Source organism: Palaemon carinicauda, chromosome 44 (assembly GCF_036898095.1).
Source record: "Palaemon carinicauda isolate YSFRI2023 chromosome 44, ASM3689809v2, whole genome shotgun sequence".
Taxonomy (NCBI): Eukaryota; Metazoa; Arthropoda; class Malacostraca; order Decapoda; family Palaemonidae; genus Palaemon; species Palaemon carinicauda.
The window spans coordinates 49,917,115-49,934,782 of record NC_090768.1 but is presented as its reverse complement, the minus strand read 5'-3'; the positions used below and the strand labels follow the sequence as shown (position 1 = coordinate 49,934,782).

The 17,668-nt window shown below is 33.3% G+C and overlaps 1 protein-coding gene across 1 annotated transcript; it reads right to left on the bottom strand.

Moving 5' to 3' along the window:
* Positions 1 to 1,039: 1,039 nt before the first annotated feature.
* LOC137634101 (protein ecdysoneless homolog) lies at positions 1,040 to 10,296 on the bottom strand. Its single transcript, XM_068366324.1, has 5 exons — positions 10,112 to 10,296; positions 8,263 to 8,433; positions 7,948 to 8,149; positions 6,967 to 7,359; positions 1,040 to 2,598 (listed from the first exon to the last, which is right to left on the bottom strand). Exons 1-5 carry the CDS (start codon positions 10,277 to 10,279, stop codon positions 2,180 to 2,182), a joined length of 1,353 nt encoding a protein of 450 aa, XP_068222425.1. The 5' UTR covers positions 10,280 to 10,296; the 3' UTR covers positions 1,040 to 2,179.
* Between the last annotated feature and the right edge of the window lie 7,372 nt (positions 10,297 to 17,668).

Sequence of the window (17,668 nt, the reverse complement as noted above, 5' to 3'; positions counted from 1 at the left end):
ACACATTTCTTGAGCAGATTCTCATGTCATGAATAAGTAGGTAGGCTGTACAAGTAGATGAAAATAGTTAAACTTAGATGAGCTATTATCTAAACATGGAATATATTTCCTGTTAAAACTACTGCAATTCAGAAACCCAGCATGGGAAGAGTAAAAGAACTAACTACACAAGATGAAACTTGGCTTACCAGGATGTCTGAGTGAATTAGGTCTAGCAGTAAGTTTCATGCAAAGAGGGCAAATTCCATTAGGAACACTAAGGGGTAAAAGCAAGCTGGCTTAAGTCAAAAGGTTGCCACAAGATGATCCTGGAATAATACAAAATTTATGTGAGAAGTGAAACACTTTTATGTATTCAATTCAAATATGAAAAAGTAAGCAATTTAAAATCATAAGCACAGATAAATAAGGAGACAGTGAGAGATTGGAAATATTCTTCACTAAAAGGGCATTCCCATGATTTTGAACAAAACATTTTATGTAAAATCTTGGTCATACACATTTTTGTACTGAAATACAATACTCTGTTTTACTAAGGCAGTGGTCTGTATATTACTTAAATATATAAAGTTGAATGAGGTTCCATATAAGACCTTATCAGAGTTTGAATCCACAATAGCTTTAATATCAATTACTGAGCCCAATAAAGTAGTCCTTTGTGAAGTTCAGAAATAATTCTTAATTTAACCTAAACACATTCTAAAACCTTTATTATTTTCTAATTTTCCATGGAATATAATACCTCTTCTTATGCAAGTTAAAACTGTGTACTACCAGCACACTACTTCAACATACCAAGCTTCTACTCGTGCAGTACATAGTAAAAAAGCTTGGAAAGTAGGATCAGAAGGTAAATGACAAGTAACCTTGCTGCACTGAAGATGTTTTATGATTGATATATAGGTTTAAACTTATACTTCTCCAAAAAAAAAAAAAAAAAAAAAAAAAAAAATTAAAAAAAAAAAAAAAAAAAAAAAAAGAAGAAGAAGCAGAAGAAGAAGAGGAGTACCCAAGGGTATAACAAAATACATAATGCCTATATTGTATATTTATAGCCAAAGATACAAAAAATTTTCTTTAATAGAAGTAGATATACAGTACACATCGTTAATTAATTTTGCTACAGGAAAAGCTCAAGATTACACAAAAAACTACTTATAAACATACATGAGATGAAATTAAAAGTCTTGAGCAAATTACATTACAACTAATATTATCTTGGTGAAAGAGTAAAGAAATTATGCACATCTTTATCAAAGTGAAAACTATCAAAATGGTTTAATGAATAAAGCTTCATGTTGCACAGGTACCCAATGTACTTTCGTCAATAAATAAGCCAATTAAATAAAATAAATTATAATACAATGAATTATCCTAAAGGCTTAATTTTAGCTTTAGAGAAGATAGTCAAGAAAGAAGTGTAAAATATTGGTTACTCATAATTTTAGCATTTACAGTTTTGAATCAATATATTATATATGAATTCAATTATGAAGTTCCATGAGTATCAGTTAATCACTAACCTAAGAATGCCTCTCGTTCATGACCACAAATATGTTATCTTGATTATCAAAATACTTATTGGTCTAAAGCCAATTAATCTTAAGTATTAATAATGCCATACAATGGACTAAAACGTTTCAGCTTCTATGGGTAAAACCCAGTAGAAATATAATACCCATTTCTTACTATCACATGAAGGTGACCTTAAGATACTGTCCAGAATTGATTTCCCTTCAACAAAGTTTCAAGTTTATCAGCACTAAACTGAAGGGAAAGTCATGTCATAATTGTTGGAGCTAATATCAAATACTCTTCATTACAATTGAGAAAAATGGACATAATCTTAACTTAAAATAAATCACAGTTGAGCAAACCATTAATGCACCGCTTCAAAAGTATGTACTCAAAATTTTACAAATATATGACAATAGGCCCAATGGGCACCAGCAAAGTCTCGACACAGCAGTCCTCTTAAGTGCATTGTTAATACTCTATAATGATTAAAACTTTTCACTTATATGTCTCACTACTGGTGACACATTACACGACGACACAAAACACTACCAGTTTTAAGTGCACCTTCAAGTCTCATCAGAATGATTTTAATGATGGTTCCTGACACATGATACTCAATTTGATACATTATATTACAAAATTAAGCAGATACATTAAACTTCTACTTTTTTGTTTTAGGTTTCATTCCAACTGAGCCAAGAAGAGATGACGCTGGGCCAGGCATACCATTCTGGGCTGTGTATGTTTTCACTAAATCCTGCACAGCTCTCATATCAACCTTTACAGGTTCAAAGTTTTCAACGTCATCAAATTCATCATCGCCATCATCTTCATTTGAAGCAAAGGTATTCCCAAGGTTTGTAGCAGCCAACTCTCGCTCCATTTCTTTCATGTATTCTTTCATTTGAGTATCAACACCGGAAGAAGTTGCAGAAAACGCAGATGTTGACGATTTTTGAGAAGTATTTGAAGATTTGCGACTTAAACCTCCATCACCCAAGTCTTCTTCTCCATAGCTGCTCATTCCAGATGATTCATCCTCAGAGTTATTCCAGTAATCATCTTCTGGAACCCCAAATTCTGCAAAGTAGAATTACTCGATAAAAGAAAGCCAATTTGCAAACAGGTGCGTGAGAACAGCTTCCACTGATAATAAACACAGTCTGTACATCAAACCAGGCAATTTACATTTTGAATCACTGTTAGCCAAAGATGTGAAGCTGCATGACTATTTTATAATTTTTTTTTTTCATAGTCTTGTATAAAGAACAAACCACACAACAGACATTTAGCAACCACTAAAGTATTTTTCTATCCACAAAAAATACATCAAACTGATAATCATTTATTCTGTTATAAGTGCCCATTTAACAAACACATGTAATTTGCTACTTAGCAAGACTTATTAAATAATTTTCTGGGGATTAAAAGTTATTTCTTGAAACAAAACAGGTGAAATATTCATAAGAACTCATCAACCACCTTATGCATAATCAATCTCTCACATGACCCTAGACATAGTCTTTCCTTCTTCCAAACAAGTATAGTTATTCATACATATGCCAACTGGATCACCATTATGAACCCAATACCCTTCAAAGAGTTTAAATAAGACTCCCCCTAAACATTGAAAAGTAATGTTTGGGTGGCTGAATCCCCCTTCAAAGTATATCTTCAAAGAAATTATTATCAACCATTTCAGGTCATGAGATATAATGCAGTCATGTATATTCTATTAAGCTCTTAAGAATGGCTTTAAACTCTCTAGTCACAGAAATATACAGCCTCTTCATGTGGTATGACAAAAACAAAATTGGTGAACATATTAAAGGTTGAGTTGACAGCGTGTTCCTCTTACTACACAAATCACAGAATATACTCCTTGTGGATAGGCAAAATTTGTAGTGCAGGTAAGGAAAGATCATGCAAGAGCTGCAGATTCATCTGAGAAAATCCTTGGACTCTAAAGCTTTGCTTATCAATCTCCGGTCATGTAGACAGGATAGCTAGAGTTTACCAAGGAACTTCATTAGTAAGGCAACTTGACAAGCCTTTTCCACCTTGAGACTTCTATGACTGACCTCCAACATTCAAAAAGATCTACAAAGTAATCTAGCTTAGGTCAAAAGGGAGCAATTAACACCATCATGTGGTAATAGGTGATGAGACTGAATGGTGAAAAGTATAAAAAAAAATGTTATTCCATAACCAAAACATCACATCCTGATTTCAAGCCATTGGGTCTGGATAAGTTAAACACTAGAGTGGAAGTTTGCAACTAAGTTTTGTGTCAACAGATATAACAATGACGCACACCAGAGTTGCCTAAAAGGCTTGCATACTTCTGGATCTAGCCCTTCATTCTAATGACAGAACTAGTCTCCTTCGGCTCTTTCCTGGGATTAATTTTGACATTCATTGCCCAACTGCTAGCCAACTGACAAAGAGATTCAAACTTTGATTTGCCCTGTCATATGCAATTATAATCAAACTTATCTTTCAAGTGATATAACAAATGCTAGAAGGTCAAATAAGAAAACCTTCAACCTAAGGAAATCTATATTACTTCCTTTTTTACCAATGATCATGTACCTGTTTCCTGCTAATCAAGAAGAGCAATCCTCCATCCATGATTTGACATGACTGTGAATATGATATCAAGAAAACAAAGACTCGAGGGTTCTTTTACCTAGAGGTGACCAGGGTCTAACCACAACTTTAGATCCTTCAAGATTTCTTATGATACCACAACCCAATTACATTCTTGAACCAACACAGCAGACTATAACTTTGATAGGTAAACTTGAAGATACATCAGCTTTTTATGGAACAAGAGAAGACAAAGCAGGGAATGGTGCAACTAAGCCACAGAAGCCATTAACGCTGAGGTATGTAGAACACGTTGAAGAAACACGTCAGTCTTCTCCTGAGACGATGGCCCAAAACTGACACAGACTGCAAAAATGATTTAAATGCTGTTGCTACTATATTGCCCTTGTCTCCTTCACCAGCCAGCCATCCAAGTAGCCAAGACAAATCACAGAGCCCAAAACCCTAATTACTTTTCTTACCCATTCAAAGCAGATATATTTCCTTGATAATGAGCGGACTACTACATATACAGTATATATAAATTTTGAGGCCCAATAATGTCAAGAAGCTCCCTTCTTCCTGGTAGGGGTTGAGAGCGAGATTGATGAATGGGTACTAACCTCCTGTCACTTTCAGGACTAAGAAATATGCCAGCAGTGCTGAATTTGAAATGCCTGTTGATCCCAACCACACAGTCTAAAGCCTTAAAACTCTTGGGGTTACCAATGTACAAGTTGAAATTAACAAAACTGATGATTATTACCACTCAAATCTTTGCCTTCCTCTTCTGTCCAGATTCTCAATATTATTGGATCCAAGGCTCCCATGGGGTAAAGAAGAATTTATTGTACACCTTCCATTTTTTCTCTGTCAAAAGAGTGGCTGATGTATCCTTGTTGAGGTTGTACATTTGGGAGTCAAAGGACATGAGTATCTTGAGGGTGAATCCAGGGCTCTTTGTTGTCTCAATCTCAACTAAGGGGAGCTGAACCCCTGATTTCTCATACCATGAGTAGAGATTGCCATAAAGGAGAAGCATGTGGTGTCTAAGCTGATAAAGTTGGTCTATTTGCTGCTGAAGTAAACTTCTCAGGAGTTCTTTCACCAAGGCTTGAGAGAACAGACGCAAGATGAAAAGGTCTGAGACCAACAGATCTCTAATAACCCAATACAACTATTGGTTGTAAAGGTCCTTAAGAGGCTATATCCTGCTTTTTAGGAATGATGTTGGCAGGATGCACGCAATTATATAAGAAGAATTAAAGCCCAGCCTAGTGACACTAACACTATCCTTGACTTGACCTCTTCCAATTTGGCACACATTGTTAACAAAAAAAAAACAAAAAAAAAAAAAAAAACTTTTTGTGCTAACATGAGAACAACTCGATACTAATCATCATGCATAAATCCCAAATGCATAGGTTTAAAAACAAGAAAACTTGTATATTGAGCCTTCAATTAGGAAAAAAAAGAAAATAAAAAAATGAATAAGACAGGTGCTACAGGAAGTACCATTGCTACCAACAACTGCCAGAAGTATTCTTTCATTATGAAAAGTGTAAGGGAAAAGAAAAGGATAGTGATTAACTATGAATAAGCAAAAAGCCTGGCACATGAAAAGTGAAGAGGATCATTGATTCCTACAGGTGGATTTAAATGGAGCTTGTGTGAATAAATGTTCTTCAATCATCCATAAAAATGGGGAAATTCAAGATTGCAAAGTACTGTAAGGGAATGATATGATTGATAAAAAAAAACAATCAATAGCATGAACATATTCATGTAAAATAAAGTGCAAGTGACAAAATACAGCAGCATTTTTAGATACTGTACTTTTCTTGGAAATGTGTTGGGTACACCTCAAAATTCAGCATGAAAATGATTGCTAACTGTACATGGGTGCTACACCTTCATTATAAACCAATGTGTTTTTTAGCACAAAACAGCCTTGTAGATGATAGCAATAGGCAGTTTTAAATTTCAAGAAAAATCTTCATACCTTAGAAACCTATCAAATTCATGATTACTGTATTTATATTCTAATTGCAAAGTCACTAATAAAGGTTGATGAGCCATAAAATTGACTGAAAATTTCTGGGTTTTAAATTTACATACTTAGTTATCTGATGGTTTGTCATAAATACATAAAATACATGTTCGTATAACTTGAAGAAAACACCATGCTGTCTAAGAATCTCATGTATCAAAAATCCACGGTTATACATTGTTGTATATTTTAAAAATACAGTGGCTGTTGCACTTTTTTCAGTTGAAGTGAAAGCTCCTGCTTTTTTAAAGCATACAACGATACATAATTGTGGATTCTTAATACACATACATGTTCCTATTTGTAGATGTTATCAAAATTTCAAAATAACACATGCAAGCCATAAAAAAACAAAGCACAGTCCACCACAATGTAAATTGTAGGTTTTATACATGAATGATATCACTTGCACAAAATTAACTCCATTACAAGTTTTATCTACTACTGTATAGTGTACGCAAAATGAGTACTGTAAAATTAAAGTCCTCCATTTATTAAATTTAAAACAGTACTTGTACTCTGGCTAAACTTTCATTAATAATAACAACAATGATAAGATTAAATTTGTAATAATAATAAGTATTACCATCACCATCATATAACATTTTGCATCAAGTGTTCCCCTTACTTGGCTAAACATCTAACAAGCCATCCATAACACTAACGATGACAATACTTGCAATGCATGGTAAAAACTGCGGCTTATGATCTTATGCTATTCTGATTTCAAATAAAAGAATAATAATTGCATGTACTATAGGATGTATCATGTAGGCCCTACCTTACAAATTTCTGGTTTTGGAACTTACCTAGAACATTTGCTAAAGCATCCGTAAAGGAATCAGCACTGAAATCAACTTTGTTCGAAAAGGATGACATCTCAGAACTGTTAGATGATTCAGATATATTAGACTGATTGGAGATTTTGCGTACTTGCGGGTGAACTGAAAGGTTAGAAACCTTTCTGCCTTTACTTGAAGAACTTTTCCGAGTTGACAGAGTTGAAAGTTTCCTAATACGATCTTGCAAATCCTGAGGGACTTCTGCACCTTCCAAATCAGACATATGACCTAAAAAGGCTGAGAGTGAATTCATAACTTCCTCCTCGCTTGCTCCCTTTGGTACTTCATTACCATTAGTTCCGAATTTTGATTCCAGCCATTCATCCAAAGCATCAGGTGTAATATTCAGCCAGCTATCATCTGCAAGAAAAAGGGAACATTAACATCTTTTGTCTTCTCAAAAAATTACACTGCAACTCATACCAAATATGTCCTCTAAATATTTATTAATACCAGTGGACTATTGGTCACCAAAACTAAGCTGTCATAATCAAAACTCAAGTTTCAAAACTCAAGAGCTTATTTTAAATTACATTTATTTTCTCTGCAAAAATTACTTCTCTGTGCATTAGAAATCTTGGATAAACCTTATTGGACATGTATAATCGGAGTTTTTATGTTAATAATGGATAAAAGTTGCAGAAGATATTTTCATTTGATAGCGCCGTCCATTTTTTGTCCAATAGAATTATCACTTGTAGTTGTAATTCAATTCATCATATCAGTTACTTGAGCAATGGTGATTGCAAATTAAAACTTTACTATAAATATTTTTTGCCCCGTAAGAAATAGGTCACTTTGATTTTATGTGTTAAGAGTTAATGGTTTACTACTTTCCAATGTAATATCACATAAAAAGTGTACCTCAAACCTGATCTTTAAAGGAAAAACTTTTATCACTGAAATGCATTACCTTTTAGCAACAAGAGAAGTGTCATGCATACTAACCATCAGCAGGAACTAATCGAGTGGCCCTTTCTTTGTAGAATTCATAATCAATATTCACTTTACTAAGCAGTTTAATTATGATAGCACCAGCAGATAATGTATCACCAACATTGGATCCATCACCAGACAGCATGTTAGTGATGAAAAACTGTTGAGCACGGTCCTCCAATTCCTTATATAATTTTGATCCTTCTAGCTCACCCTGAAAAAAGGTGTTTTAGATTTAATAATAGCTGTATGGCTGCAACATAAATGCCAGAAAACATGATAAATATTCCACATACAGTATATCAAATAGAATAAAGTCGACCATACCCGAAAATATCCCTTTTCGGACAGGGACTGTTGATAGCGAATCCATTTTGGGTTGTTTGCCAGATCTAGTTTGGATGTTGGAGCATCTTCTGGAGAGCACGGTTCTGATGTAGGTGTGGACACAGGGGTCACACCACCAGCTGTGCATACTAGAAGTTCAAAACCGCAAGCCTATAATGTTTAAATGAGATCAAAGATGAAGGTATTTGTAATTATGTACACTAGTTACACCGGAAATTGCTGACACCATCCTTTGATTATAGCTTTGACCTGGCCCTTATGATCCATAGAAATTAATCTCTCGCACAGGCAATCTCCCATTCATATATATTCTTTATTGTGATAAATTTAACAAAATTGTTGTAAGGAAAATATTACAATAGGAAAACATGTTACTACAGTAGTAACATATTAAACCAAAATTTAAATCCATTCTAGGATATATAGTTGGGAAAAATATGTTAATAATCAAAATAATATACAGTACTGTAGTTGGAATAAGCTTAACCCAAATAAATAGCTATACCTGTTGTAATTGGCTTTTTTTTGAGGGGAGGGTACAGTATTTTGAATATAACTGATTTTTTAAACATGGTCTGCAACAAAGCTTTATCTCCTTTCACATCCAATAATTTCTTGAACAGAAAAAAGTTCAATATTCCGCATGGAAAATATAAATAACCGGTACTGATAATTTTCTTCTCATACTATTCAAGCTACCAATAATTTTGGGCAGAAAAAGCAATAATAAACAATATATGGTAAAAATCTACAACAGGCATTATACTTCTCATAGATTTATAACAGGTATTTTTCTTCTCTTTCTATGATTATCATCTACATGTACGAAACTATGAGTAGTGAACGACACCTCGTAGTAACGGGGGATTTTGAGGAGGGAGAAGTCTAATTGGAAAAGAAACCTCTGGTAGTGGTATCACTCGCCCCAGTTTTAATACCGACACCCTTGAGGGGTGAGCGAGCTGGGTATATTCCTGGGATTCCATGCAACTTTTTTCTCTGGTATATTTAAGCAGTATTTATACCTTTGAAATGGTGCTTTAAGGAGCATTTCACGGAGCGACACAGGTTGAGCCCAGAAATAGATTTTTCCTTCGTCAAAATCCCTTTTTTGGAGTGATAACTTTTACTGAAAGAAAAGGTTGCAGTTGAATAAACTGGACCCACTCTCATTGTGTTTTAATTGGTTCCTCAAACAATGTTGTAAACATTCTTATCAATATTATATTTTCATTAAGGCTGTTATTCAAAAAGGGAAAATATTGAATGCACCTCAAGAAATCTATAGCTTGAGCAGCTTCTTAAAGGAAATGTAGTGTAACTATCCAAATAATGAGGCTTTCACATTTTCAGAAGGTATGCGCTTAAAACATAATACCTAGTTTATGCTCATGATTTAAATATAAATATAAAAATAAACCCTAAAATAAATAAGTAAAGCATAGTTGGTAAACCCCTGTTTCTTCTGAAACTAAAAAACTTGAACTTCAAGGCTGGCAGATTCAACAGATTTCATCCAGAAGGCAGATTCTAAATTGAGTACAGGTTTCTTGTAGTCAACTCTACTATCAGATACCCTTCTCAAACTCTAGGCACTTATTGAGTATAGCAAATTCCAACTTTTTACATATTTGTTTGAAATAAATAATTAATTACAATAAGAAATGGTTATTTTATTGAGGTATCCATACTAAGGTAATCTCATTGGAGTCAGGCCTCAGCAAGGATAGAGGTGTGCAAGTCATATACGAAAAAAATAAAATTTTACCCTTTATATTCATTTAGTGTAGCCCAATTTCTCAGGTAACTTATAGCATAAGTGACTGACCAGTTTCATGCCAAGATCATGAGCCTTGAAGGAAGGATGAGCAGGTAACGGGAGGTCCCATCCAGTCCTGACGTCAGGGGCATACCGATTTGCAACAATTTGGGCGTAGAGAGCCTTACTGAATCGTACAGCTGTCATCACTCTCATCTCGGGAGGGAAATGGCGCATCACACGTAGGGCCTGAAAATGAAATGTACAAAAAAAAAATCTAATTAATGAAACCAATATACTGTAATGTACCATATTCTTAGATTAGATAAAACTTATTAAAAACTACCAAAATAAAATAAAATAGAAAATGCAAAAAAATAATTTAAATAAAGTATGAGAAGTGAAAAAAAATATAAAATTTAATGGGTCACAATAGACACCGTAATCTGTATTGTATACAGTAGTTAACTTTCTCTCTCTCTCTCTCTCTCTCTCTCTCTCTCTCTCTCTCTCTCTCTCTCTCTCTCTCTCTCTCTCTCTCTCTCTCTCTCTCTCTCTCTCTCTCTCAATATTTTTGTTCTCATAACCTTCAAACTACAGTACAGTAATGTTTCAACCATATTGCAAGTCTGCACATCAGGATCCATAGTATGGACCATTCTGTATACATTACTATGAAATCAAAATAAAAAATTTATATTTTTGTCTGTCTGATATGTTCCTGACAAACTGAACATTTGAAATTTACAATACTGTACTGTACTGCATTCATGATTGATAAAAGCAGTATAAGAGCTTAGACATATAACTAATAAAAATCTTTAAAAGTGCTTTAAATATCAGTACTGTACTATGATATATGATTCACAATACAGTACTTTAAACGATAGATTCATTTAGTGTAACTTTATTATTATTATTACTAGCCAAGCTACAACCCTAATTGGATAAGCAAGATGCTATAAGCCCAAGGGCTCTAATAGGGAAAAATAGCTCAGTGAGGAAAGGAAATAAATAAATGATAAGAATAAATTAACAATATATCACTCTAAAAACAGTAGCAGAGTCAAAACAGATATATAAACTATTAACAAAATCAAAAACAGATATGTCACATATAAACTATAAAAAGACTCATGTCAGCCTGGTCAACATAAAAACATTTGCTCCAACTTTGAACTTTTGAAGTTCTACTGATTCAACTACCGGATTAGGAAGATCATTCCACAAGGATATTTGATCATTTACATGGAAATAAAATAAGTCTAATATGATGAATTGTGAAAATTTGTCATAGTTACCATGATGTAATTATAATGCTAAAATAAAAAGTAAGCTTTCGGTGGTGAAGGGATGCTCCATGAACTCTGAATTCTACAATCATTTAAATATTAGACCATACTTTTAGATTCAACTATGGTTTAGGGACCTTGATTTTTTAATTTTTGAGCTGTGAAGTTAAAGTCTGAATTTTGGAGTAAAAAATCATACCTTTATGTAGCTTAATGTGAAGCAGACATTGGTTTCCAGTCATATATATATATATATATATATATATATATATATATATATATATATATATATATATATATATATATATATATATATATATATATATATATATATATATATATATATATATGACTGGAAACCAATATATATATATATATATATATATATATATATATATATATATATATATATATATATATATATATATATATATATATATATATATATATATATATATATACAGTATATATATATATATATATATATATATATATATATATACAGTATATATATATATATATATATATATATATATATATATATATATTAGAAGTTCTTATGTTAAAATATCAATAATTGAAATATAAAATACATCTTTTGTCTCAAAGAGGTTGTCTCAAAGAGGAAACCATCAGGTAGAAAATCGTAAATTAACTATGCTCAATTTTTTTTAATGAGGCGCATTTGCACAGCGACTCGCAGAAGTGCCCTTTTAGCTCGGTAAAGTTTCCTGCTATCTAGTTGGTTAGAATTATCTTGTCCAACCAATCAGCGATCAGGAAACTTTTCCGAGCTAAAAGGGTGACCCTGCGAGTCGGTGCAAATCTGCCTCACTAAAAAGAATTGACTATAGGCATAATCAGCCTTCAATGTTCTGAAATGCCGAAAAGTACTACCAGACGTTTTTGAATGTCGAGTTTGAAATTTAGAAGTAGAAAATTCAATTTGAATTCATCATGTTAAGCATGGAGTAAACACTGAACCAGGTTAAATTTTTTCAAGTTTCAAAACTATTAGATGGTTATTATTATTATTATTATTATTATTATTATTATTATTATTATTATTATTATTACCAGCCAAGTTACAACCCTAGTTGGAAAAGCAAGATGCTGTATGCCCAAGGGCTCCAATAGGGAAAAATAGAATATGAAAAATTTACCGAAACCTCAATGGAAGTCTACAGTACTTCCAGTGAGAGATAAATTACTGAGAAATACTGTTCCTACGACCTTCTACATACCATTTTGGGTCTTCTTACCGTTGGAATAAAATAACAATCTGTTTGTCTGTCTGTCAGATTGCCTTACCGTTGTGAAAGACACGGGCTCTTGCCTTAGACAGCCCCTAAGAGTATATTGTTTAAAGTGTTTTCGTTATTTTTAAATAGTAATATTAATATGAATATGGTATCTGAGGGTAAACTTAATATGAAGGGATGAAATAACAATCTACCTACATTACCTCATACAACTATCTTTTCATATACAGTAGTTCTGTTTGTAATGAATATGTAATTTATTGCATACAGGTACAATAAAGCGTACAAGTAATAACAATTATCAAAGAATATGGATAACGTTAACGTTAACATGAGTTTTTTTATAGTTTATTTATGAGATATTTGTTTTTGATGTTGTTAATAGTTTATATATGACATGTCTGTTTTGACGTTGTTACTTATTTTAGAATGATTTATTGTTAATTTGTTCTCTTCATTTATTTATTTCCTTATTTCCTTTCCTCACTGGGCTATTTTTCCCTGTTGGAGCCCTTAGGCTTATAGCATCTTGCTTTTCCAACTAGGGTTGTAGCTTGGATAGTAATAATAATAATAATAATAATAATAATAATAATAATAATAACAGAAATAACAAAGATATATCGTAAAACTGATACAAAATATTACCATTTCTATTACTTTTTCAATCAACAACTCATTATCTAAAATATCAGGAGCAGAATTATAATTTATTATGACACATGCTTTTATTTCATTCCAAATAATCTAATAAAAATATCTTTTAGGTCATCTGATGCAGATAAATAATTATGTAATCTATACCAAATAATGAGAAACTACATAAACTATTGCATTGAATTATCGTCAAGAGAGCCGGTTCTATTTCCGTCTGAAGGGGACAATGTTACCAGGTATGGGAATTTATCCCTAGATTTGGGGATTTTTGGTGTCTGATGGGGATATTCCGTACAAATTTCTGTGATGAAGAAACAAGGATGAGTAAACCTTTCTATTGTTGCAATTAATTTGCTTGAAGTATACTGTAGTGAGTAATTTCTATATCAGTAAAGGCTACAGGATCAGAAGAAAGTATAATTGTGATAATGGGGATTTTTGGGTTGTTTTGGGGATATTTTATCATGAGTTTTGGGGATTTTTAGTTTAACCCATCTGGCAACACTGGGGACAGATTTTAGATGTTTTGGAGTTCAATACTACAAACTTTGGATTCATTCACGTTCATTTGAATCCAAGTTTGTCTCTTGAACTAGATTGTAAAGTGCGTATCTGGTAGTTAGTCGACTGTGGGGGAGAAGGAAGGCACAATAGGGACTGGGATCTCATCCGAAAAGACTGGATGGAAATCATATGCTAACGATATCTGAAGGCACCTTGGGGTATATAAACTTGAATATCAATAATATATATATATATATATATATATATATATATATATATATATATATATATATATATATATATATACATACATGTGTATATATATATATATATATATATATATATATATATATATATATATATATATATATATATATATATATACAGTATATATATATATATATATATATATATATATATATATATATATATATATATATATATACACATGTATGTATATATATATATATATATATATATATATATATATATATATATATATATAATATATATATATATATATATTGTTTACATAGATTATAGTAGCATATTCGTAGAAAGATTACATAACATAAAGGTTTATACCGTATTAATCATAATAAAATATTACAATAACTGGAACTGGAAATATATGAAAAAATCTACAGGTTCACATTTGATTTTCGAAAAATTACTTAAATTTTTGTCTATATAATTTCCGAAATCTTATTTTGAATTAGCAATACTATAATTAAAAAAAACTTTCTATATCAAGAGTAGGTTGAGTATTTCCATATTGCAAATACATGTCACTAATACAGTACTAAATGATAGATTAATTTACGGTCTAGAAATTATATGGAGTTAAAACATTCTCTCCTCTCTCTCTCTCTCTCTCCTCTCTCTCTCTCTCTCTCTCTCTCTCTCTCTCTCTCTCTCTCTCTCTCTCTCTCTCTAAAAAAAAAAAACTTAAATGTGCCGCAATAGTTTAAATGTTTAAAGGTCGCTCATGAATGGCAGAGGCAAGGGACAGTGACATTGCCTTAGCAATCAGGACAATGCCCTAGAGACTGACCATATTACATATGATCAGCGCCCAAGCCTCCTCTCCATCCAAGCTAGGACCAGGGAGGGCCAGGCAGTGGCTGCTGATGACTCAGCGGATAGACCTATAGGCTCCCCCAAAACCCCCAACCATAGCTCACAAGGATGGTAAGGTTGCAGACACTAATGGCACTAACGAGTCTCAGCGGGACTCGAACCCCCGACTGGCAAACACCAGGTAGAGACATTAAGCGTGTAATCTTCCAGGTCAGCTCTTTTTAACGCTGTTTATCGTAAGAAATCATATGCAAATATCGTCACTTAAAATGTGGTAATGCGATAATTTCCCTACTAATAAAATTCTTTTTCTTACTACTTAAGAAGTCTCGTGGTTGATACGATGATAACCCGAGGAATGACTCGGGCACTTATCACTCAATGTAAATTACTAGGGTTAAATGTCAACTTAATTTAGTCCTTGATTTATTAAGTGGGGCAAAAAGACAGACGTTCGGAGAACATGCAACATTCGACGTTTTTCAGAGGGGTGTTTCTTTGGAAGAATTTAGTAATAAAGTATATGTGGATGTATAAATGAAAGCCAAGCAATTCTTCCTCAATACTTTGAAAAATAGTTTTCATCTTTTCATAATTTTAAACTTTGCATTTTGGAGTCATACAGGGGGAAAAGGGTGAGGGGACGAAGACCCCTCTGATAGCATTTGCCTCAGCAGTTATAGTCGCTTCTGTTTCCATAAGGTAATCTATCCCCCCCCCCACCCCCCCTGAGTCAGAAATCTAGAATCCAAAGGACAATAAACCCAGCTCAAACATTTGAGACATACTTTACACATTGTCGAGAGCGCACATTACAAATGCAGAGAGTCATTTATTTGTTAGGGTAAATTTGTGCAGCATGATTACCACTCAGGGCTCAAACTTCGCCCACCTGACCTACTTTTTGGACTAGCTATAGAGTAAAGGGTGGAGAGCAATCAATTTTGTTGTGTGATGCATGGCCATCCTGGCTGACCTCAATACGCATGGAATTCCTGTCACGCAGATTGCGTTCGATACGGCTTTGCGCGCTAGGGATTGTGGCCAAACATACATAGGAAGGAAGGAGGGAAAGAAGGCCGTCTCAGAACAAAGAGAACAGAAAATGAGGACACCATGGCGTGTGACAAGAACACACCTTCCCTCTCAGGTGTGATGCGTGACCTCAACAAAAACCATTTTTCTTGGAAAAGGGGAAGGACGGGAATTGACATTGCGAACAGACCTATTTCCGTCAACAAGAAAGGTCTTCGCAAAAATAAACAGACAAAATGTCTCTCCTCGGAGATGGGCGTGACAGTATTTTCCTGCAGAAACAATTGTCCCAAGAATGGTCCATTTCACCATCAGTGATCCAACTTACTCTATAAACTTCAAAGTTATTCAACCAAAGGTGAATTTTGCATTAGGTCGAATTTCCTGCACAAAACAGACAATCAGGAAAAGAAGTTCGTAGCTAATATAGCGATGCGATCTACTAAAGATGACCGAACATAATCAAATAACAGTATGAGTTCTATATCTTTCGTTAATTCCTCTACAACAGATATTGTATGAGGAAAGAACTGATAATGTGCAAACAATCATATTGATTGCTATCGGAGGAAAACAAATCGAGACTACTTTCCCTATTTTATCATCAAACACAATCTTTAGAGGAGATAGTTTTCGTTATAATTTTCCTCACAATCCCTTGACACTAAGGTTATAAAATTGTCCTCAATAACTTTCAAATCTTTCAATATCGAAAAATCACCCAAAAGAACAAAAGAAGGACGTAAAAAAACTCGTACCAATAATAATGATTATGAAAGCGAAGGGCGGCAATGATGTAGCAAATAAATAATAGATGAAAACTCTCCCCCCTCCCCACAAGAGACATGTAGAAGGGGAAGGGCTTCCACAAGGACATGACTAAAGCGGTCCAAAAGGGAACCGCCATCCGTCACCAGGACAGATAACAGAGGCAAATAACTTCCGCTATGCCAAGATAGAGGTCACGAGGACACTAGAGATAAATAGAGATAAAATATATTGATAATGCTTGTTCTCTACGAATGTGTGTCTTCTGAGTTCTAGACAGAATCACAGCAAAGGGAGGAGACTCGGAGTCAGAAAAAACTTGGGAGCACAATTGTGATTACCACGACTTTGCAAGTCATTTATTACAACTTTCCGAATGGTTAAGATAGAACATGACTTTCTATATGCAATAGCCGTTATAAAAACCAAGAAACAGTACGAGTACCCTTGATATAGGCATGATCAGTACTAGAGAAAAATTAAGCGGAGTCAGATAAAACATGCCACTTATGCATCTTCTATCTTATGGGAGAAAAGACGAAAATACATCCCGTATAATTAAAAGTTATAAAACAGAAACAAACGTAATCTCTATATCATTACAAATTTCCTAAGTTACACAAACATGACCGGGAGGATTTCTTTTCATTAAAAATGACAGCAATCTCATTCTATCTATTTATCTATCTCTCCCTGGCAACGTAAATGTAAACTATAAACGCTTGTACAATATTCATATAATTTATTTTACATCAAAATGAAAGGGAGATACAATTAGATGGATGTCCCATTTTGATGATACATTTACCCTCATGGCCATCACTCACGAGCGGCCCCACCCACCCACATATATACATTGTGTGTGTGTGTATGTATATGTATATGTATATGTATATGTATGTATATATATATATATATATATATATATATATATATATATATATATATACACATATATACACACACACACACACACACACACATAGTATATATATATATATATATATATATATATATATATATATATA

Excerpts from the sequence above, each read along its gene's own strand:
- LOC137634101 (XM_068366324.1), bottom strand. The coding sequence starts at position 10,279 with ATGCGCCATTTCCCTCCCGAGATGAGAGTGATGACAGCTGTACGATTC. Across the intron at positions 8,434-10,111 it reads ATGATCTTGGCATGAAACTG|GCTTGCGGTTTTGAACTTCT; the intron begins GTCAGTCACTTA and ends TAAACATTATAG. Across the intron at positions 7,360-7,947 it reads TCGATTAGTTCCTGCTGATG|ATGATAGCTGGCTGAATATT; the intron begins GTTAGTATGCAT and ends TTTTTCTTGCAG.